Source organism: Akebia trifoliata, chromosome 3, assembly GCF_017979445.1.
Source record: "Akebia trifoliata isolate Shusen 1 chromosome 3, ASM1797944v1, whole genome shotgun sequence".
NCBI classification, from domain to species: domain Eukaryota; kingdom Viridiplantae; phylum Streptophyta; class Magnoliopsida; order Ranunculales; family Lardizabalaceae; genus Akebia; species Akebia trifoliata.
The window spans coordinates 58,033,901-58,058,572 of NC_141377.1; the positions used below are offsets into that span (position 1 = coordinate 58,033,901).

The 24,672-nt window shown below is 34.9% G+C and overlaps 2 protein-coding genes across 4 annotated transcripts; both read right to left on the reverse strand.

Annotated features, from left to right (window-relative positions):
- Positions 1-1,333: 1,333 nt before the first annotated feature.
- LOC147408339 (uncharacterized) lies at positions 1,334-5,256 on the reverse strand. 3 transcript variants are annotated; one of them, XM_086437314.1, is made up of 2 exons: positions 1,984-5,255; positions 1,334-1,472 (listed from the first exon to the last, which is right to left on the reverse strand). In XM_086437314.1, the coding sequence occupies exon 1, from the start codon at positions 4,208-4,210 to the stop codon at positions 1,991-1,993; it is 2,220 nt and encodes a 739-aa protein (XP_086293440.1). In that variant the 5' UTR covers positions 4,211-5,255; the 3' UTR covers positions 1,334-1,472; positions 1,984-1,990. The 3 variants fall into 3 exon arrangements, with proteins under 3 accessions (XP_086293440.1, XP_086293439.1, XP_086293441.1); XM_086437313.1 differs by lacking the exon at positions 1,334-1,472 and adding an exon at positions 1,725-1,861 and having other exon boundaries at positions 1,984-5,256; XM_086437315.1 differs by lacking the exon at positions 1,334-1,472 and having other exon boundaries at positions 1,759-3,413; positions 3,509-3,679.
- Positions 1,471-23,440, reverse strand: LOC147408340 (uncharacterized). Its single transcript, XM_086432679.1, has 3 exons — positions 21,245-23,440; positions 10,336-12,339; positions 1,471-1,765 (listed from the first exon to the last, which is right to left on the reverse strand). The coding sequence occupies exons 1-2, from the start codon at positions 23,247-23,249 to the stop codon at positions 10,343-10,345; spliced, it is 4,002 nt and encodes a 1,333-aa protein (XP_086288805.1). The 5' UTR covers positions 23,250-23,440; the 3' UTR covers positions 1,471-1,765; positions 10,336-10,342.
- Between the last annotated feature and the right edge of the window lie 1,232 nt (positions 23,441-24,672).

Sequence of the window (24,672 nt, forward strand, 5' to 3'; positions counted from 1 at the left end):
TTGACGCCTGGGGCGTCGGGAGGTGTTAGATATAGAAAAGTGAGGGTAGAATGGACATTTAAAAATATATGATGACGTGGATGAGATTAAAAGGTTTGTTGGGGAAGGAACTTGAAAAAGTGAGTAACGAACTTTACATAGCAAGGTTCCTTGGAGTTGTTACAAGGGAGTTTTTGTAATAAAAAGGGAACAGTGAGGTCTGCCTAATAAATCTCTCTTTGAAAAATCTAACAAAGTCCTAAAAAAAGAAGATAAAGAAAAATCGATTTGAAGGTGAGAGTATAGGGTTTCAAGCTTGAAAACTTGTTGTCTCGTTTAATTCGAATGAGATTTTGCAAAATCTCATCCAAGATGTCTCATTTATCTTGCGAAAAGTTACGGTCTGGATTGTCTTGTTTGTCAAAATCTCGTCCGAGACATTTAGTTTATCTGATCCAACCATGGTACCGAGTTAGCTCAGGCGAAACATCTTCCTCTCGAACGAGTTTTAAAACCATGAAGTGAAAGGGATTTGTCCCAAGAACTCTCCTCATCAAAGGGATATTTTTGTAATTTGAATAGTTTTTTTAATGAGGCCAAATAATTTAAAACTGTTTCCACATTTTATTTTAACAATAAGTCATTGCAAAACTTTTATATTGCAAATCAACCAAACATGAAGTATGGTTTCCCAAGAGATCTTCTGGTAGCTACCAAGCAATTATAAGTTTTTCATTGCAAAACATTTGCATTTGCAGATACAACCAAGCGTGACCTTAGCTTCCTTTTTTTTCTTCACCCCCACCCCGGCCCACATACACACCTAAAGTTAAAAGACTGTTTTTTAAAACTAGGTTCGTGACCGCTCCTCTGACCATAACTACTGCTCATTACTAGATTCCAATGAAAGGGTGTGAGTAGGGGTGTTAATGTGAAGGACAATTCACCTCAGACAATTGGTCTTGAATGTTTCTTAAAAGCATACTTATAATCGTGATTTTTTAAAAATTCATGGAACTCTTGCAACTCAAACTCGATCTCGATTGACTGACATGGATGCTATCACAGAAAACTCATCCGATATTTTTGGAAATATTGGAACTGTGGAATCTGAAATGGGTCCCACAGTAAGTTCAATGCCCACTCTTTCTACTAATAAAATTTGTTGTGTAAGGCCTGAAAATAATCTTTAAAAAAAATAGTTCCAAAAAAGAGAATATAAACCACCTGTATACTGGAATTTGTTTTTGGAATTTTCAACTACCAACATTGTAAAATGAAACTCACCAATCTTCTTTAGATCACCATATTCCCCTCCCCATTTCACATGTTTCTATAAAGAAAATTGGCTCTCTATCGATTCACAAACTGCAAAGAATATTTCTTTTTCAAATATAGTAGTTGAGCATGCTTACCCAATGGCCACGAACTCGTTTCTTCTTTAGAGGTCCACATCTTTCTTAAGAGTTGTTGATCCATATCATTTCTCCTACCTACAAATTATAGAAGTTCAATATTATTGACAAAAACCAACCAAAGAATAATTTGATTTTGCGGAGAGTTTCCTAATTCTATTTGACAATGGAAAAACATAAAATCCATTATGTTTCTCATTTACATACAAATTAAGAACTATACTGCACTTGAGACCCTAAATACTTAAAGCATGGTATCTAAGTACTTTTACAAGGCAAACACTGAAATTTTGATGGGCAACAAATCACTCATGACAACCTCTCTAAATACACAAAGAAGGAAATGAAGTCAGATCACTAAACCAATAAACCTGCAAAAGCCGAGTATTAAATCGATACAATGAGTTTGAAAAATATAATCATCGTGAACAAAATTTGATGTGGCACACCAACTGTCCTCCAAGAATCTGCTCACAATGGAAATCATTATCATCGTGAACACAAAAATTCTAACAGAAATAACATAAAATTAAAACATTTACTCCTTAAAATGACTTGCGAAGTACTACCTCAACATTGAGTATCTTACCTTTACTTCAGCCCTCTGGCAAGAATTTACGAAGTATCTCCATATGCTCATGATCTGATCCATCCCTTACAAGCAAATTCACCACCATAGCTGTCGTGTCTGCATTTGCTGAGAAGCCCCTCTCAACCATTTCATTGAGAAAATGCATTGCCTTTGGGATAGAATTATTTTGGATCAATCCTTGAACCATGATATTGAATGTAACATCATTTGGAATAGAGCCCTTCTTTTCCATTGCCATGAACAAATCTTCAGCTTCTTTCAACATTCCTCCCTTAAGAAAACCACTGAGCATTGTGGTATATGTTATAGTGTCAGGTCGAAGATCTTTGGTTGAAAGATTGCAAAAGAATTCCTTTGCCGCATTTATGTTCCCAGTTTTGCATAAAATACCAATAATGATGTTGCAAGTTACAATATTAGTTTTCAATCCATTGTTTTCCATCTCATTAAATAGTTTCATTGCCTCGGAAAGGTAATTGTTTGTCCACAACCCATCCAACAATGTATTGTATGTGAAGATATCCGGAATTTGGCCATCAGTTTGCATCTCATTGAAAAGCTCTTGAGCTTCCACAACTCTCCCAACCTTGCACAACCCATCCATAAGTGTGTTGTAGGTAATTGTGTTGGGAGTCAATCCCTTGCGATGCATATCTTCACAAAGTTGCTTGGCCTCGTCCAATTTCCTATCCTTGCAATAGCCATTAATCAAAATGTTATAGCTATAAACATCAGGTTCATGACCACTACTCACCATTGAATCAAAAACATATTTTGCCTCTGTCATATGGCCTTGCAGACAATATCCATCCATCATCATATTGTACGTGACTATGTTAGGCTTTTCGCCTCTTTGAATCATCCATTCCAATAGTCGATGTGCTTCTTTGGCCTTCCCTTCTTTGCAAATAGCATCCACTAGCATATTCATTATGACTACATTCGGGGAGATGTTGCGATCTAGCATTTCATTGAATAACCTTGTTGCTTCTTTCCCTTGACCTGAACTGCATAGTCCATGAATCAAAGAGCCGTATGTGGTAACATCGGGCTCAACACTTCTTTGAGACATTATTTCTAATACATCGAGTGCTTGTTTAGTCCTCCCATCTTTGCAAAGACCATCTATCAGAATGCTGAAGGTTACTACATTAGGCATGATTCCACGGTTCACCATGCCATTGAAAAAGCCTGCAGCTTCTGTCCACAGACCAAAACTGCATAGACCATGAATTAAAGAGTTGTATATGGCAACATTGGGCTCAACACCTCTTTGAGACATTATTTCTAATACATCGAGTGCTTCTTTAGTCCTCCCATCTTTGCAAAGACCATCTATTAGAATGTTGAAGGTTACTACATTAGGCATGATTCCACCGTTCACCATGCCATTGAAAAAGCCTGCAGCTTCTGTCCACCGACCAAAACTGCATAGACCATGAATTAAAGAGCTATAAGTGACGACATTCGGTCCGATGTCTTTGTCAATCATTTCTTGAAAGAGGTTCAGAGCATCATTTACCCGGCTCTCCTTACAAAGTCTGTCAACAATAGAACCATACATGATTTGATTAGGCTTCCATTTTCCTTTCTCCATCCCTCGGATTAACCTAAGAGCCCCATTAACATCCCCACTCTTGCAAAGTCCATCAACTATCGTACCATATGTAATTTCATCGTGTGGATACCCATTCTCCACTATTTTGTTAAACAACTCCATCCCTTGAGTTACGTTATCCTCCTTAAAGAAACCCTTAAGCAGAATAGTGAAAGTTACACAATTTGGTTCGAACCCACGTTTGAGAATGTTTCCAAAAACAGCAACACTGATATCCATCCGACCCAAGTTGCAGTAACAATTTATCAATATGTTGAATGTAAAAAAATCAGGTTGGATTTCTACAGAATTATTCATCATCTTGGTAAACATTGATAACACAGTAGAATACTGTTTCATCTTGGAGATGGCTCCAAACAAATGATTAAAAGGGAAAATGGAAGGCATGGGTCGCATTTGAACCAAACGATCGAACAAACCCAATGCCTCATCAAACCCTAGGGTTCCAGTTTTATATTTCTCTCTTACCATATTTTCCAAATGGGACTTAATGTGGTAGGGATTTGAGTGTGGTGGTTTTGTAGAATAGAAGAAGAAGGGAGAGACAGAGAGTGTACCAACCTTTTGATGAATCAAAATGGCAGCAACATTTCTTGAACATTTCATGAGTGGATCTCTTCGTAACTTTACCCCTTACAATATCGGAAAAACAGAACAAGAAGTCACACTGAAATTTTTTTTTTTTTTTGAATAATTGATACTTGTGATTCAATTCAATCTCTTGACCATTTTCCAACCATTATGATCCTGCGTATCCCGAAGCAAATGACCTACGATTCTGTGACGAGGCGTACAGGTGCGTTAAAAAATCATTATTCTTTCTATAATCTATAATGTTCGTAATAAAATTAAATCTTCATCCATCCCTCTTTTTGTGGGATAATAAAAATAGTTGGGTTCACCATTGTCTTTTATTATAAAGATTTTATGAAATAAGTTGAATTAAAAAATGTGAAATTATCCCTTTAAAAAAAGAGAAAATAAAAAAAAGGAAAAAAAATAAAAAAAACTAATTTATTACAAATTATATAAAGAGAGATTAAGATTAAAAGTGTATTTTTGTAATTTTTAACAAATTAGTAGTTACAAGAGTCCTGCTATACAATTGCAGTTATATTTATTTTTAATAATTATTGTTTGTAGGTTCCCATTGTACCTGGACTTGAGTTCTATAAGTGGTTTCATAATTTTATTTCAAATCATTGTTGTATTTTTGGCAGAATGTGCTGTAATTAGTATTTTGGGGTCATTAGGAAAGTGAATGGTGTTAAAATCTATTGATTGGATCTCTCTTACTTTATGGGAAAAAAAAAAAAAAAAGGTTTGGGGTTGGGGGGATTTTGTTTGAGTATTAATTAGGGATGCAACTTGATTCGGTTTGGGGTCAAATTGGAACCAAACCAACAAAGTCGATTCCAATAAATAAGTACCAGAACCGAATTAAATTTCTTTGGAACCAACTCAACCCAAGTCGAACTAAAGTCAATTTGATTTGATTCGATTTTACGGATTGACAATATTCTATAAATTGTAAGTATATTTTTTAATGAAAAATCAAATATGTAATAAAAAAAATATTTCATATAATAATCTCACTAATCTATCCATAAAAAGTCATTAGTTTATCCAGATAAAACATTAATCTATGTCCTAACCTCTAAAATAATTCATAATATATATATATATATATATATATATATATATATATATATATATATATATATATATATATATATATAGATATATGTGGGTCAGGTTCAAGGGTCATATAAGAAAACATATGTGAAAACAATGTAACATTAATAAAATTTTAAAATATGGGTTAGAATTTTCGTATTGAGCTGATTTTTTGTAAGGATAATCTCTATAATGGGAAGATCATCCGAAAAAAAAAATCAGTCCAATCTGAAACTTCTAACCCCATTAAAAGTGATTTAGAATGTAGACCGTCGATTTTTTCCCAATTTTTGTCACTAATTTGTAAATCACTTTTGATGGATTTAGAAGTTTCTGATTGAGCTGATTTTTGGTGAGGATGATCTTTTCATCATAGTGACCATCCTTATTTTGAAAAACCATTATTTTTTCATACGTTTTTACATATGGCCCTTGAACCGCCCCCTATATATATATGAATAGCGTTATTATGACCCCTATTACGACTCACATTATGACACACCGTTTGTCTTATATAGGCAAAAATGTTTGGAATGGGCTGATTTTTTGTGAGGATGATCTCTGTGATGAAGAGATCATCCTGATAAAAAATCATCTCATTCCAAAACTTCTAACCCCATCAAAATTGATTTACAAAATCTCATCCGAGACATCTCATTTAACTTGCGATAAGTTGCCGTCTGGATTGTCTCGTTTGTCGAAATCTTGTCCGATACATTTAGTTTATCTGGTCCAACCATGATACCGAGTTAGCTCGGGCGAAAACATCTCACTCACGGACGAGTTTGAAAACCATGAAGTGAAAGGAAAACCATAAAAGTCATTAGTTTATCCAGATAAAACATTAATCTATGTCCTAACCTCTAAAATAATTCATAATATATACATACATACATATATATAAGAAAACATATGTAAAAACAATGTAACATTAATAAAATTTTAAAATATGGGTTAGAAATTTCGCATTGAGCTGATTTTTTGTGAGGATGATCTCTATGATGGGAAGATCATCCCAAAAAAAAAAAAAAATCAGTCCAATCTGAAACTTCTAACCCCATTAAAAGTGATTTAGAATGTAGACCGTCGATTTTTTCCCAATTTTTGTCACTAATTTGTAAATCACTTTTGATGGATTTAGAAGTTTTTGATTGAGCTGATTTTTTGTGAGGATGATCTTTTCATCATAGTGACCATCCTTGCAAAAAATCGACTCAATCCAAAACCTCTAACCCTTATTTTGAAAAACCATTATTTTTTCATATGTTTTTACATATGGCCCTTGAACCGCCCCCAACATATATATATATGTAGGGTCCCGTTCAATGGCCAACAGTTTGGCAAACATTTTGGCTAACACTTTTTCAAAACATGGGTTAGAGGGTCTTGGAGTGGGCTGATTTTTGGTGAGGATGATCTCTACGGTGAGGAGATCATCCTCACCAAAAATCAGCTCATTCCAAAACTTCTAACCCCAGTTTACAAGTTGAAAAATCATGAACCGTCCATTTTTTGTAAATCATTTTTGATGGGGTTAAAAGTTTTGGAATGGGCTGATTTTTGGTGATGATGATCTCCTCACCGTAGAGATCATCATCACCAAAAATCAGCCCATTCCAAGACCTCTAACCCATGTTTTGAAAAATGTGTTTGCCAAACTGTTGGCCATTGAACGCCACCCACATATATATATATATATATATATATATGGATAGCGTAATTACGACCCCTATTACGACTCACATTGCAGCTGATTTTGGTGATGATGATCTCCTCACCGTAGAGATCATCATCACCAAAAATCAGCCCATTCCAAGACCTCTAACCCATGTTTTGAAAAATGTGTTTGCCAAACTGTTGGCCATTGAACGCCACCCACATATATATATATATATATATGGATAGCGTAATTACGACCCCTATTACGACTCACATTGCGACACACCATTTGTCTTATATGGGCAAAAATGTTTGGAATGGGCTGATTTTTTGTGAGGATGATCTCTGTGATGAAGGGATCATCCCGGCAAAAAATCATCCCATTCCAAAACTTCTAACCCCATCAAAATTGATTTACAAAATCTCATCCGAGACATCTCATTTAACTTGCGATAAGTTGCTGTCTGGATTGTCTCGTTTGTCGAAATCTTGTCCGAGACATTTAGTTAATCTGGTCCAACCATGATACCTAGTTAGCTCGGGCGAAAACATCTCACTCTACGACGAGTTTGAAAACCATGAAGTGAAAGGAATTTGTCCAAAGAACACTCCTCATCAAAGGGATATTTTTGTAAATTCATATACATGTTTTTGTAATTTGAATTGTTTTTTTTTAATGAGGCCAAATACCTTAAAAACTGTTTCCATGTTTTATTTTAAATACTGTTTTTTAAAACTAGGTTCGTGACCGCTCCTCTGACCAGAACTACTGCTCATTAATAGACTTTAATGAAAGGGTGTGAGTAGTGGTGTTAATTGAGCCCGTTGGCCGCCCCATAAAACAAGGGTTAGGGCCTCCATATCAAACCCGCAAGGATGGATCCAGACTCAATAATTTTCAGCCCATCAATTCGGGTTGGACTACCGCTAATAGTGCCCAACCCGGCCAGATCTAGCCCTCTATTATATATTTAGGAAATATTAATAAAATAGTTAATTAGATAAATATTTGTCTATACTATATAATTGTAATTTAACTTTTATTTATAATAATTACAGGTTAATAAGTCATTAATTACAAATACATAAAACAAATTATTCAAATAAAATAAAATAAAGTCTTTTCATTTAAAAAATACATTAATTTCTAGTTGTTTTATTTTGTTCGAACCTGACCTAAGTCAAGACCAAGCCCATTAAGATTGGGTTAAGACTTAGTTGACTTAGGCCCAATAGGGGTATAGAGCAGGTTTAGGTAGAGCCCACCTATTTAGGGTTAGGTTGGGACTCAATTGAACCAGGCCTGAACCAGCTCATTACTGCTCTAAATGACTTGACCGAATTTTATTGACTGTGAAGATACTTTCAGAAGGTCATACTAGTCATATCCAATTTCTTTGACGAGCCCCAATGTGAGACAATTGGTCTTGAATGTTTCTTAAAAGCATACTTATAATCGTGATTTTTAAAAATTCATGCAACTCTGGCAACTCAAGCTCGATCTCGACCGACCAACATGGATGCTATCACAGATAACTCAGTAAGTTCAATGCCCACTCTTTCTACTAATAAAATTTCTTGTATAAGGCCTGAAAATAATCTTTTTTTTTTTTAAATGGTTTCAAAAAAGAGAATATAAACCATCTGTGTACTGAAATTTGCTTTTGGAATTTTCAACTACTAAAATTGTAAAATTAAATTCACCAATTTTCTTTAGATTACCATATCCTCCTTCCCATTTCACATGCTTCTATAAAAACAAATTGGCTATCTATCAATTCACAAACAACAAAGAATATTTCTTTTTCAAATATACTAGTTGAGCATGCTTACCCAATGGCCACGAACTCGTTTCTTCTTTAGAGGTCCACATCTTTCTTAAGAGTTGTTGATCCATATCATTTCTGCTACCTACAAATTATAGAAGTTCAATATTATTTTGACAAAAACCTACCAAATAATGTGATAATTGTAAAAAAAAAAAAATTCATTTCACTATGACAAAATTTGATTTTACGGAGAGTTTCCTTATTCTATTTGACAATGGAAAAACATAAAATCCATTCTGTTTTTCATTTACATACAAATTAAGAACTATACTTCACTTGAGACCCTAAATACTAAAAGCAAAAAAACCCAAGATTTTGCTCAAATACCTGCCCAACTGATCTGAATAACAGAAAATTCAATAACCAATGAAAACCATACCAGATTGAGTGAAATTACACCAATCATCATAAAAGTGGTGAAATGAGGGAAAAAGTAGAAACACCCAAAACTTATACTCCACAATTTGTAGTGAATTAGTGATTGATACGGCCATTTAACTTCTAATGCCATTAAAATAAGTAGTGAACAAAGATTATGTCATGAATCAAGGCTTCCTTTTTTTTTCCTTGTTGTTTTCCACCCATGGGGTGATAAGTTATGGCAGTGTGCATCAACAACTTTCCCAACAGGACCACATAGCATCACTTCCGCTCCCAACTCTTTATAGAGCCACTGATCTCAGGTTGAAAAAATAAGTTTGGATGGTAAAAAAAAATTGAGTTTAGTACCCATTACTACATTAGGTGCTTTGCCATAAAATTATACAACCTTTACACAAGAAGGTTGGAATAAATAATTAAAAAGAACACAGAAAATAAACATTTCTATTCAAGGACCAGAATTATCCACCATTTTGTGAAATCTTTAATTCATTAACTAGTAATATGTTATTCGTTTTAGTATGTATTTAAGGTGTTTGATGAACTTAGGTTTCCTAAAAGCCTGAAATTTATTCATAGGGATATGCCACAATTTCGGTTTAGACAAAGGATGCCAGTAATTATTTAATGAAGTAGGATGAATGATGTAATTAGGGATAGGTAGGTTTAACAATTGAGGTTGCTGGTTATCAAAAAAAAAAAAAACAGTTGAGGTTGCTAGATTTTAATGGGTTTCATGATATTAAAGGATTATGAAATGGAGTTCGGCTATATGATGCTGGAGCAGTGCACACATATCTAGGGCTCAAAATCAGATTTATCCATATTCTTTTGGACATCTTAGTCCATCCCACTTTCAGTTCAATCTGAAGGCCACCACAACAGTCCAGCAAGACCTAAGGTCTAGCCTAGTCTGATATCAAGATTCATGATAGGATGTGGCAGTTTTTTACACCAGCTGCAGTTTTTTGCAGTTTTTGGGGCCAAAAATGCAGTGCAAAGGAAACATGTGGAGAAAACACAAAAGTAAGATGATTGAGATACTAACTCACTTACACTTTAAAACATTATCATGGAAATCATTATCATCGTGAACAAAAAAATTCTAGCAGAAATAACATAAAATTAAAACATTTACTCCTTAAAATGACTTGCGAAGTACTACCTCGACATTGAGTATCTTACCTTTACTTTAGCCCTCTGGCAAGAATTTACGAAGTATCTCCATATGCTCATGATCTGATCCATCCCTTACAACCAAATTCACCAACATAGTCGTGGTGTCTGCATTTCCTGAGAAGCCCCTCTCAACCATTTCATTTAGAAAATGCATTGCCTTAGGTATAGCATTACTTTGGATCAATCCTTGAACCATGATATTGAATGTAACATCATTTGGAATAGAGCCCTTCTTTTCCATTGCCATGAACAAATCTTCAGCTTCTTTCAACATTCCTCCCTTAAGAAAACCGCTGAGCATTGTGTTATATGCTATAGTGTCAGGTCGAAGATCTTTGGTTGAAAGATTGCAAAAGAATTCCTTTGCCACATTTATGTTCCCAGTTTTGCATAAATTACCAATAATGATGTTGTAAGTTACAATATTAGCTTTCAATCCATTGTTTTCCATCTCATTAAATAATTTCATTGCCTCGGAAAGGTAATTGTTTGTCCACAACCCATCCAACAATGTATTGTATGTGATGATATTTGGAAATTGGCCATGAGTTTGCATCTCATTGAAAAGCTCTTGAGCTTCCACAACTCTCCCAACCTTGCACAACCCATCCATAAGTGTGCTGTAGGTAATTGTGTTGGGAGTCAATCCCTTGCGATGCATATCTTCACAAAGTTGCTTGGCCTCGTCCAATTTCCCATCCTTGCAATAGCCATTAATCAAAATGTTATAGCTATAAACATCAGGTTCATGACCACTACTCACCATTGAATCAAAAACATATTTTGCCTCTGTCATATGGCCTTGCAAACAATATCCATGCATCAACATACTGTACGTGACTACGTTGGGCTTTTCACCTCTTTGAATCATCCATTTCAATAGTTGATGTGCTTCTTTGGCCTTCCCTTCTTTGCAAATAGCATCCACTAGCATATTCATTATGAATACATTCGGGGAGATGTTGCGATCTAGCATTTCATTGAATAACCTTGTTGCTTCTTTCCCTTGACCTGAACTGTATAGTCCATGAATCAAAGAGCTGTATGTGGCGACATTGGGCTCAACACCTCTTTGAGACATTATTTCTAATACATTGAGCGCTTCTTTGGTCCTCCCATCTTTGCAAAGACCATCTGTCAGAATGTTGAAGGTTACTACATTAGGCATGACTCCACCGTTCACCATGCCATTGAAAAAGCTTGCAGCTTCTGTCCACCGACCAAAACTGCATAGACCATGAATTAAAGAGTTATAAGTGATGACATCTGGTACGATGTCTTTGTCAATCATTTCTTGAAAGAGGTTCAGAGCATCATTTACCCGGCTCTCCTTACAAAGTCTGTCAACAATAGTACTATACATGAATTTATCAGGCTTCCATTTTCCTTTCTCCATCTCTCGGATTAACCTAAGAGCCCCATTAATATCCCCACTCTTGCAAAGTCCATCAACTATCGTACCATAAGTAATTTCATCGTATGGATACCCATTCTCCACTATTTTGTTAAACAACTCCATCCCTTGAGTTACTTTATCCTCCTTAAAGAAACCCTTAAGCAGAATATTCAAAGTTACGGAATCTGGTTGGAACCCACGTTTGAGAATGTTTCCTAAAAAAGCAAAACTGATATCCATCCGACCCAGGTTGCAGTAACAATTTATCAATATGTTAAATGTAATTTGATCAGGTTGGATTTCTACAGAATTATTCATCATAATGGTAAACATAGATAAGACAGTAGAATACTGTTTCATCTTGGAGATGGCTCCAAACAATTGATTAAAAGGGAAAATGGAAGGCATGGGTCGCATTTGAACCAAACGATCGAACAAACCTAATGCCTCATCAAACCCTAGGGTTCCAGTTTTACACTTCTCTCTTACCATATTTTCCAAATGGGACTTAATCTGGTAGCGATTTGAGTGTGGTGTACCAATCTTTTGATGAATCAAAATGGCAGCAACATTTCTTGACCATTTCATGACTGGATCTCTTCGTAACTTTACCCCTTACAATATCGGAAAAACAGAACAACAAGTCACACTGAAAAAAAAAAAAAAAAATTTGAATAATTGATACTTGTGATTCAATTCAATCTTTTGACCATTTTCCAATCATCCTGCGTATCCCGAAGCAAATGACCTACGACTCTGTGACGAGGCGTACAGGTGCGTTAAAAAATCATTATTTTTGGCAGAATGTGCTGTAATTAGTATTTTGGGTTCATTAGGAAAGTGAATGGTTTTAAAATCTATTGATTGGGTCTCTCTTGCTTAATATAAAAAAAAAAATTTGGGGTTGGGGGGATTTTGTTTGAGTATTAATTAGGGATGCAACTTGATTCGGCTTGAGGTCAAATTGGAACCAAACCAACAAAGTTAATTCCAATAAATAAGTACCAGAACCGAATCAAATTTCATTGGAACCAACTCAACCCAAGTAGATTTTACGGATTGCCAATATTCTATAAATTGTAAGTATATTTTTTAATGAAAAATCAAATATAAAATAAAAATAAAATTTTATACAATAATCTCAATAATCTATCCATAAAAAGTCATTAGTTTATCCAGACAAAACATTAATCTATGTCCTAACCTCTAAACCTCTAAAGTAATTCATAATATATATATATGGATTAGGATCCGTATACACATAAAGCTACAACGTGTTTTGTCTTATATGGGCAAAAATGTTTGAAATGAGCTGATTTTTTGTGAGGATGATCTCTATGGTGAGGAGATCATCCTTGCCAAAAATCAGCTTATTATGAAACTTCTAGCCCCATGTTTACAAGTTGAAAATTTTTAGACCGTCCTATTTTTGTAAATCAATTTTGATAGGGTTAGAAGTATTGGAATGGGATGATTTTTTGCCAGGATGATCCCCTCATCACAGAGATCATCCTCACAAAAAATCAGCCCATTCCAAATATTTTTGCCCATATAAGACAAACGGTGAGTCGCAATATGAGTCGTAATAACGCTATCCATAACATTTTAGAGATTGCTAACAAACACTAGAGGATTCTGTCATACAATGATAATAAAAAATAATTGAAATCGACATCACAAAATGAATTACATCTACATCATACCTTGGTTTCATTTAAACTTGAATCTTGAATCCATGATGGAAGAAATAATTCTCATGATTTAAACTAAGAGATGGGGAACTTAAGAACATACTGTGAGAGGGGGGAATCGAGTGAAAGAAGAAGAAGTTGTGAGCTTTGAGAGAGGGAAGATTCAGTTGAGATTCTTGTCTTCTTCACCTTCTTCTTCGTTTGAGAGAGGGAAGATGAGGCTGTAAGCTTCGTATTGGGCTTCGTCTGAGATCTAGAAATATGAGATGGAGGTTGTTAGGGTTCTTTGAGCCAAAAAAGAGAAGGAGAAGAGAGAAAATCATGAGAGAGATAAGAGAGCTTACCTGCCGTTGAACTTTCCTTAGGGTAAACAAAGAGAGAAGAGAAGGAACCATTCGAACAGAGAGAGACGGAGGGTTCAACGAGGAGAACGAGAGAGAGTTCGAAGAGAGTTCGAAGAGAGCTCTCTGTTCTGCTGTGAGGGGTTTAAAGAGAAGAGGGCTTTTAAATAATATGAACATATTTTGAGGGATGGCGCTGTAATATATGTATAATTTTATATCGAACGAGATTAAATGGCGTCCGTTAGATCACGTAATATCGAACGACCCATATAAGTTTGCCAAACCGTTAGCCAGCGAACGGGACCCTATTCATATATATATATATATATATGAGAAAACAGTTCACGATTTTTCAACTTGTAAACTGGGGCTAGAAATTTTGGAATGAGCTGATTTTTGGTGAGGATGATCTCCTCACCGTAGAGATCATCATCACCAAAAATCAGCCTATTCCAAGACTCTAACCCATGTTTTGAAAAAGTGTTTGCCAAACTGTTGGCCAAATAACGGGACCCATATATATATATGGGGGCGGTTCAAGGGCCATATGAGAAAACATATGAAAAAACTTTCATTTTTCAAAATAAAAGTTAGGTTTTGGATTGAGCTGATTTTTGTAAGGATGGTCACTATGATGAAAAGATTATCCTCGCAAAAAATCAGCACAATCAGAAACTTCTAAATCCATCAAAAGTGATTTACAAATTAATGATAAAAATTGATTAAAAATCGACGGTCCACATTCTAAATCACTTTTAATGGGGTTAGAAGTTTTAGATTGGGCTGATTTTTTTTTTTTTTTTTGGACGATCTTCCCATCATAGAGATCATCCTCACAAAAAATCAGCTCAATCCAAAATTTCTAACCTATATTTTAAAATTTTATAAAAAACAAAAGTTTTTACATATGCTTTTCTCATATGGCCCTTGAACCTGGGAAAATGTTCAGCACCCTAAGTTTTACCACATACTTTAACAAACGTTTTTTGTCCTACATGGGTTAGAAGTTTTGGAATGGGTTGATTTTTGGTGAGGATGATCTCTATGATTAGAAGATCATCCTCCCCAAAAATCAGCCCATTCCAAAATGTTTAGCCCCATGTTTATACGTTGAAAAATCGTGGATCGTCCATTTTTTGTAAACCATTTTTGATGGGGTTAGATGTTTTGGAATGAGCTGATTTTTGGTGAAGATGATCTCCTCACCGTAGAGATCATCCTCACCAAATATTAGCCCATTCCAAAACTTCTAACCCATGTAAGACAAAACACGTTTGTTAAAGTGTGTGGTAAAACTTACGGTGCTGAATGGGACCCTTGAACCTGACCCTATATATATATAGGGAAATGTTCAGCACCCTAAGTTTTACCACACACTTTAACAAACGTTTTTTGTCCTACATGGGTTAGAAGTTTTGGAATGGGCTGATTTTTGGTGAGGATGATCTCTATGATTAGAAGATCATCCTCCCCAAAAATCAGCCCATTCCGAAATGTTTAGCCCCATGTTTACAAGTTGAAAAATCGTGGACCGTCCATTTTTTATGAATCATTTTTGAAGGGGCTAGAAGTTTTGGAATGAGCTGATTTTTGGTGAGGATGATCTCCTCACCATAGAGATCATCCTCACCAAAAATCAGCCCATTCCGAAACTTCTAACCCATGTAGGACAAAACGCGTTTGTTAAAGTGTGTGGTAAAACTTAGGGTGCCGAACGAGACCCATATATATATGATCAGGATCTGTGTACACACATATCTACTCATATATCTACAACGTGTGTAGATTGTCCAATCTCGTTTAATATTTGACAATCCTACGGTAGAGATCAATTTAAACACCAGTGCTCAATTATTCACTTAAAACTTATCTTATATTACAAAATCAGCCCATTTTGAAACCTCTAACTCATGTTTTGAAAAATGTTTTGCCAAAAAGTTGGCCATTGAATGCACCCCATATATATATGGGAAATGTTCAGCAACAAACATTTTGACAAACATTTTGGCAAAACATTTTTCAAAATATAGGTTAGAGGTTTTGAAATGAGCTGATTTTTGGTGAGGATGATCTCCTCGACGAGGAGATCATCATCACCAAAAATCAGCTCATTCCAAAACTTCTAACCCATAAAAAATGGTTTACAAAAAATGGACGGTCCACGATTTTTCAACTTGTAAACATAGGGCTAGAAGTTTTGGAATGGGCTGATTTTTGGTGAGGATGATTTCTAAGGTGTAGAGATCATCCTCACCAAAAATCAGCCAATTCCAAAACCTCTAACCCATGTTTTGAAAAATGTTTTGCTAAAATGTTTGTCAAAATGTCTGTTGCTGAAAGGGACCCTATATATATATGGGTCCCTTTCAGCACCCTAAGTTTTACCACACACTTTAACAAACGTGTTTTGTCTTACATGGGTTAGAAGTTTTGGAATGGGCTAATATTTGGTCAGGATGATCTTATAGAGATCATCCTGACCAAATATCAGCTCATTCCAAAACTTCTAACCCCATCAAAAATGATTTACAAAAAATGGACGGTCCACGATTTTTCAACGTGTAAACATGGGGCTAAACAGTTCGGAATGGGCTGATTTTTGGGGAGGATGATCTTCTAATCATAGAGATCATCCTCACCAAAAATCAGCCCATTCCAAAACTTCTAACCCATGTAGGAAAAAAAAACGTTTGTTAAAGTGTATGGTAAAACTTAGGGTGCTGAACATTTCCCTATATATATATATATAGGGTCAGGTTCTTACGACCCCTATTACAACTCATATTGCGACACACCATTTTGTCTTATATGGGCAAAAATGTTTGGAATGGGCTGATTTTTTGTGAGGATGATCTCTATGGCGAGGAGATCATCCTTGCCAAAAATCAGCTCATTATGAAACTTCTAGACCATCCAATTTTTGTTGAAAAATTATAGACCGTCCAATTTTTGTAAATCAATTTTGATGGGGTTAGAAGTTTTGGAATTTGATGATTTTTTGTCAGGATGATCCTCTCATCACAGAGATCATCCTCACAAAAAATCAGCCCATCCCAAACATTTTTGCCCATATAAAACAAAATGGTGTGTCGCAATATGAGTCGTAATAGGGGTCGTAATAACGTTGTTCTATATATATATATATGGTTCGGTCCTCAATTTGGTTTGGTGCTATATAAGTTTGATTCAAGAACCGAACCAAATTGATTGGTTCTCTATTTTAGTAACCTGGTATCGAATTGCAACTTGTTCCAAACAGAATCAAACCATCCTAAAGCTATCGGTTTGATTCGATTATAGGTTTGAACTGGACCAATTACCCCTAGTATTAATTTTGTTTATTTTATTAATTTACACTAGGAAGTAGTATGTGCGTTCACACACAAGTATCAAAAGAGTTTATTTTAATTTAAAATATTGTGTAAAGGGTATTTGAATAACACAGAGGAAAAAAGAATTTTGTAATTTTCAAAATTAAACATGATTATGAGGACGTGGATTAGTAATTTTATTGGGTTTACCAAAATCATCCCAATTATATCATTAAATTTAAGTATAAAAGTGGGGGCATTTATGGCCTCTTGAATTTTGGTGTCAATCACTTTTATTCCCCTTCTCCCATATAAATTATAACAGGAAGGAAGATGTAGTTACATTACTACCTTAACTACAACATAACATGATTTGGTATCTTTATACATGTTAACATGATACAACATAATTGCTTAACTGCATGACTTAATCCGAAATAGAATGATTAGTTGCAACAATGAATATAAAAAAAAATCTCGCTTTTCATGTTGGATGGCCTCCTCCCCCATGTTTGTTGGATGGTCTCAATGTATTTTAAAGAGAGAGAGAGAGAGAGAGAGAGAGAGGGAGGATCAGGATCATAAAAGCCATGCCGACATCAAAATAATATTGATTCAACTAATGAATTATAGATTTTTTTTTGAGTTATGCTTGAAGTAATTTTATGTTTACTTCCAATTTCTAATTTTTGACTTCTTTTCATCCCTTATCATTAGTGTTGAAGTAGAGTTGGCATTAGTGTTGAAGCAGAGTACCCAACTTCTACTTATTGCACCCAAGTAAAATGAAATAAATTTTAATGATTGAGAATAAGTCAAAATTGGGGGTGCCAATAGAAATTCTATAATTTTTTAGGACTTCTATAACTTAGATTTATAATTTTATATGGTTTTGATACTAATTGTAAATAAATGTTAAATTTGCTTCAATGTGTAATTTTGAGTGTGTTGAAATAGAGTACCCAACTGCTACTTATAGTACCCCAATTAAAATTAAATAAACATTCAATGATTGATAAAAAGTAAAAAAGTTGGGAGTGCTAATAGAAACTCTCTATTTTCTTAGGACTTCCATGGCTTAGATTTAGAACTTTATATGGGGCTTGATACTTATTGTAAACAAATGTTAAATGCGTAATTTTGAGCGGTTATTTTACAGTTAGAGTGCCAATGGCCACTCTAGATTTGATGCCTAGGGCGTCGGGAGGTGTTAGATATAGAAAAATGAGGGTAGAATGGACATTTAAAAATGTATGATGACGTGGATGAGATTAAAAGGTTTGTTGGGAAAGGAACTTGAAAAAGTGAGGTTTGGTGACTAACAAACTTCATAAAGCAAGGTTCCCTTGGAGTCGATCCAAGGGAGTTTTTGTAATAAAAAGGGAACAATGAGATCTGCCCAATAAATCTCTCTTTGAAAAGTCCAACAAAATTCAGAAAATAAAGTATAAAAAAAAAAAGAAGATGAAGAAAAATCGATTTGAGAGTGAAAACATAACGTTTCATACTTGAAAACTTGCTGTCTTATTTAACTCGAATGAGATTTTACAAAATCTCATCCAAGACATCTCATTTAACTCACGATAAGTTGCTGTCTGGATTGTCTCGTTTGTCCAAATCTCGTCCGAGACATTTAGTTTATCTGGTCCAACCATGATACTGAGTTAGCTCGGGTGAAAACATCTCACTCTATGACGAGTTTGAAAACCATGAAGTGAAAGGAATTTGTCTAAAGAACACTCCTCATCAAAGGGATATTTTTGTAAATTAATATACATGTTTTTGTAATTTGAATTGTTTTTTTTAATGAGGCCAAATACCTTAAAAACTGTTTCCATATTTTATTTTAACAAAATAAAATAACTTCCGTTTTTAACTTCACCCCACCCCCGGCCCACATGCACACCTAAAGTTAAAAGACTGTTTTTTAAAAGCATACTTATAATCTTGATTTTTAAAAATTCATGCAACTCTGGCAACTCAAACTCGATCTCGACCGACCGACATGGATGCTATCACAGATAACTCATCCGATATTTTTGGAAATATTGGAACTGTGGAGTCTGAAATGGGTCCTACAGTAAGTTCAATGCCCACTCTTTCTACTAATAAAATTTCTTGTATAAGGCCTGAAAATAATCTTTAAAAAAAATGGTTTCAAAAAAGAGAATATAAACCATCTGTATACTGAAATTTGTTTTTGGAATTTTCAACTACTAAAATTGTAAAATGAAATTCACCAATTTTCTTTAGATCACCATATCCCCCTCCCCATTTCACATGCTTCTATAAAAACAAATTGGCTTTCTATCCATTCACAAACAACAAAGAATATTTCTTTTTCAAATATACTAGTTGAGCATGCTTTCCCAATGGCCACGAACTCGTTTCTTCTTTAGAGGTCCACATCTTTCTTAAGAGTTGTTGATCCATATCATTTCTGGTACCTACAAATTATAGAAGTTCAATATTATTTTGACAAAAACCTACCAAATAATGTGATAATTGTAAAAAAAAAAAATTCATTTCACTATAACAAAATTTGATTTTGCGGAGAGTTTCCTTATTCTATTTGACAATGGAAAAACATAAAATCCATTCTGTTTTTCATTTACATACAAATTAAGAACTATACTTCACTTGAGACCCTAAATACTATAAGCATTGGTATCTAACCACTTTTACAAGGCAAACACTGAAATTTTGATGGGCAACAAATCACTCGTGACAACCTCTCTAAATACACAAAGAAGGAAATGAAGTCAGATCACTAAACCAATAAGCCTGCAAAAGCCGAGTATTAAATCGATACAATGAGTTTGAAAAATTTAAACAAAAAACCCAAGATTTTGCTCAAATACCTGCCCAACTGATCTGAATAACGGAAAATTCAATAATCAATGAAAACCATACCAGATTGAGTGAAATTACACCAATCATCATAGAAGTGGTGAAATGAGGGAAAAAGTAGAAACACCCAAAACTTATACTCCACAATTTGTAGTGAATTAGTGATTGATACGGCCATTTAACTTTTAATGCCATTAAAATAAGTAGTGAACAAAGATTATGTCATGAATCAAGGCTTCCTTTTTTTTTCCTTGTTGTTTTCCACCCATGGGGTGATAAGTTATGGCAGTGTGCATCAACAACTTTCCCACCAGGACCACATAGCATCACTTCCACTCCCAACTCTTTATAGAGCCACTGATCTCAAGTTGAAAAAATAAGTTTGGATAGTAAAAAAAAATTGAGTTTAGTACCCATTACTACATTAGGTAAAATTATACAACCTTTACGCAAGAAGGTTGGAATATAATTAAAAAGAACATAGAAAATAAACATTCCTATTCATGGACTAGAATTATCCACCATTTTATGAAATCTTTAATTCATTAACTAGTAATATGTTATTCGTTTTGGTATGTATTTAAGGTGTTTGATGAACTTAGGTTTCCTAAAAGCCTGAAATTTATTCATAGGGATATGCCACAATTTCGGTTTAGACTTTGACATTGAACAAGCTTAGATTGGTAGATAGGAACAAGTTGTAGACAAAGGATGCCAGTAATTATTTAATGAAGTAGGATGAATGATGCAATTAGGGATAGGTAGCTTTAACAATTGAGGTTGCTGGTTATCAAAAAAAAAAAAAAAAAACACAGTTGAGGTTGCTAGATTTTAATGGGTTTCATGATATTAAAGGATTATGAAATGGAGTTTGGCTATATGATGCTGGAGCAGTGCACACATATCTAGGGCAAAAATCAGATTTATCCATATTCTTTTGGACATCTTAGTCCATCCCACTTTCAGTTCAATCTGAAGTCCACCACAACAGTCCAGCAAGATCTAAGGTCTAGCCTAGTCTGATATCAAGATTCATGATAGGATGTGGCAGTTTTTTACACCAGCTGTAAACTTGACACAAACCTCATTAATTATCAGAAAATTTTTGGGCCAAAAATGCAGTGCAAAGGACACATGTGGAGAAAACACAAAAGTAAGATGATTGAGATACTAGCACACTTACGCCTTAAAACATTATATGGAAATCATTATCATCGTGAACAAAAAAATTCTAGCAGAAATAACATAAAATTAAAACATTTACTCCTTAAAATGACTTGCGAAGTACTACCTCAACATTGAGTATCTCACCTTTACTTTAGCCCTCTGGCAAGAATTTACGAAGTATCTCCATATGCTCATGATCTGATCCATCCCTTACAAGCAAATTCACCACCATAGCTGTCGTGTCTGCATTTGCTGAGAAGCCCCTCTCAACCATTTCATTGAGAAAATGCATTGCCTTTGGGATAGAATTATTTTGGATCAATCCTTGAACCATGATATTGAATGTAACATCATTTGGAATAGAGCCCTTCTTTTCCATTGCCATGAACAAATCTTCAGCTTCTTTCAACATTCCTCCCTTAAGAAAACCGCTGAGCATTGTGGTATATGTTATAGTGTCAGGTCGAAGATCTTTGGTTGAAAGATTGCAAAAGAATTCCTTTGCCGCATTTATGTTCCCAGTTTTGCATAAAATACCAATAATGATGTTGCAAGTTACAATATTAGTTTTCAATCCATTGTTTTCCATCTCATTAAATAGTTTCATTGCCTCGGAAAGGTAATTGTTTGTCCACAACCCATCCAACAATGTATTGTATGTGAAGATATCCGGAATTTGGCCATCAGTTTGCATCTCATTGAAAAGCTCTTGAGCTTCCACAACTCTCCCAACCTTGCACAACCCATCCATAAGTGTGTTGTAGGTAATTGTGTTGGGAGTCAATCCCTTGCGATGCATATCTTCACAAAGTTGCTTGGCCTCGTCCAATTTCCTATCCTTGCAATAGCCATTAATCAAAATGTTATAGCTATAAACATCAGGTTCATGACCACTACTCACCATTGAATCAAAAACATATTTTGCCTCTGTCATATGGCCTTGAAAACAATATCCATCCATCAATGTACTGTACGTGACTATGTCGGGCTTTTCGCCTCTTTGAATCATCCATTCCAATAGTTGATGTGCTTCTTTGGCCTTCCCTTCTTTGCAGAGAGCATCCACTAGTATATTCATTATGAATACATTCGGGGAGATGCTGCGATCTAGCATTTCATTGAATAAACTTGTTGCTTCTTTCCCTTGACCTGAACTGTATAGTCCATGAATCAAAGAGCTGTATGTGGCGACATTGGGCTCAACACCTCTTTGAGACATTATTTCTAATACATCGAGTGCTTCTTTAGTGCTCCCATCTTTGCAAAGACCATCTATGAGAACGCTGAAGGTTACTACATTAGGCATGACTCCACCGTTCACCATGCCATTGAAAAAGCTTGCAGCTTCTGTCCACCGACCAAAACTGCATAGACCATGAATTAAAGAGCTATAAGTGACGACATCTGGCACGATGTCTTTGTCAATCATTTCTTGAAAGAGGTTCAGAGCATCATTTACCCGGCTCTCCTTACAAAGTCTGTCAACAATAGTACTATACATGAATTTATCAGGCTTCCATTTTCCTTTCTCCATCTCTCGGATTAACCTAAGAGCCCCATTAATATCCCCACTCTTGCAAAGTCCATCAACTATCGTACCATAAGTAATTTCATCGTATGGATACCCATTCTCCACTATTTTGTTAAACAACTCCATCCCTTGAGTTACTTTATCCTCCTTAAAGAAACCCTTAAGCAGAATATTCAAAGTTACGGAATCTGGTTGGAACCCACGTTTGAGAATGTTTCCTAAAAAAGCAAAACTGATATCCATCCGACCCAGGTTGCAGTAACAATTTATCAATATGTTAAATGTAATTTGATCAGGTTGGATTTCTACAGAATTATTCATCATAATGGTAAACATAGATAACACAGTAGAATACTGTTTCATCTTGGAGATGGCTCCAAACAATTGATTAAAAGGGAAAATGGAAGGCATGGGTCGCATTTGAACCAAACGATCGAACAAACCTAATGCCTCATCAAACCCTAGGGTTCCAGTTTTACACTTCTCTCTTACCATATTTTCCAAATGGGACTTAATCTGGTAGGGATTTGAGTGCGGTGGTATTGTAGAATAGAAGAAGAAGGGAGAGACAGAGAGTGTACCAACCTTTTGATGAATCAAAATGGCAGCAACATTTCTTGACCATTTCATGACTGGATCTCTTCGTAACTTTACCCCTTACAATATCGGAAAAACAGAACAACAAGTCACACTGAAAAAAAAAAAAAAAAATTGAATAATTGATACTTGTGATTCAATTCAATCTTTTGACCATTTTCCAACCATCCTGCGTATCCCGAAGCAAATGACCTACGACTCTGTGACGAGGCGTACAGGTGCGTTAAAAAATCATTATTTTTGGCAGAATGTGCTGTAATTAGTATTTTGGGTTCATTAGGAAAGTGAATGGTTTTAAAATCTATTGATTGGGTCTCTCTTACTTTAATATAATAAAAAAAATTTGGGGGTGGGGGGATTTTGTTTGAGTATTAATTAGGGGTGCAACTTGATTCGGCTTGAGGTCAAATTGGAACCAAACCAACAAAGTTGATTCCAATAAATAAGTACCAGAACCGAATCAAATTTCATTGGAACCAACTCAACCCAAGTAGATTTTACGGATTGCCAATATTCTATAAATTGTAAGTATATTTTTTAATGAAAAATCAAATATAAAATAAAAATAAAATTTTATACAATAATCTCAATAATCTATCCATAAAAAGTCATTAGTTTATCCAGACAAAACATTAATCTATGTCCTAACCTCTAAAGTAATTCATAATATATATATATATATATGGATTAGGATCCGTATACACATAAAGCTACAACGTGTTTTGTCTTATATGGGCAAAAATGTTTGAAATGAGCTGATTTTTTGTGAGGATGATCTCTATGGTGAGGAGATCATCCTTGCCAAAAATCAGCTCATTATGAAACTTCTAGCCCCATGTTTACAAGTTGAAAATTTTTAGACCGTCCAATTTTTGTAAATCAATTTTGATAGGGTTAGAAGTATTGGAATGGGATGATTTTTTGCCAGGATGATCCCCTCATCACAGAGATCATCCTCACAAAAAATCAGCCCATTCCAAATATTTTTGCCCATATAAGACAAACGGTGAGTCGCAATATGAGTCGTAATAACGCTATCCATAATATTTTAGAGATTGCTAACAAACACTAGAGGATTCTGTCATACAATGATAATAAAAAATAATTGAAATCGACATCACAAAATGAATTTCATCTACATCATACCTTGGTTTTATTTAAACTTGAATCTTGAATCCATGATGGAAGAAATAATTCTCATGATTTAAACTAAGAAATGGGGAACTTAAGAACATACTGTGAGAGGGGGCAATCGAGTGAAAGAAGAAGAAGTTGTGAGCTTTGAGAGAGGGAAGATTCAGTTGAGATTCTTGTCTTCTTCACCTTCTTCTTCGTTTGAGAGAGGGAAGATGAGGCCGTAAGCTTCGTATTGGGCTTCGTCTGAGATCTAGAAATCTGAGATGGAGGTTGTTAGGGTTCTTTGAGCCAAAAAAGAGAAGGAGAAGAGAGAAAATCA

Coding starts and splice junctions, on each gene's coding strand:
- LOC147408339 (XM_086437314.1), bottom strand. CDS start 4,210: ATGAAATGTTCAAGAAATGTTGCTGCCATTTTGATTCATCAAAAGGTT.
- LOC147408340 (XM_086432679.1), bottom strand. CDS start 23,249: ATGAAATGGTCAAGAAATGTTGCTGCCATTTTGATTCATCAAAAGGTT. Junction 12,340..21,244: donor TCGTAAATTCTTGCCAGAGG/GCTAAAGTAAAG, acceptor CGATATTGTAAG/GGGTAAAGTTACGAAGAGAT.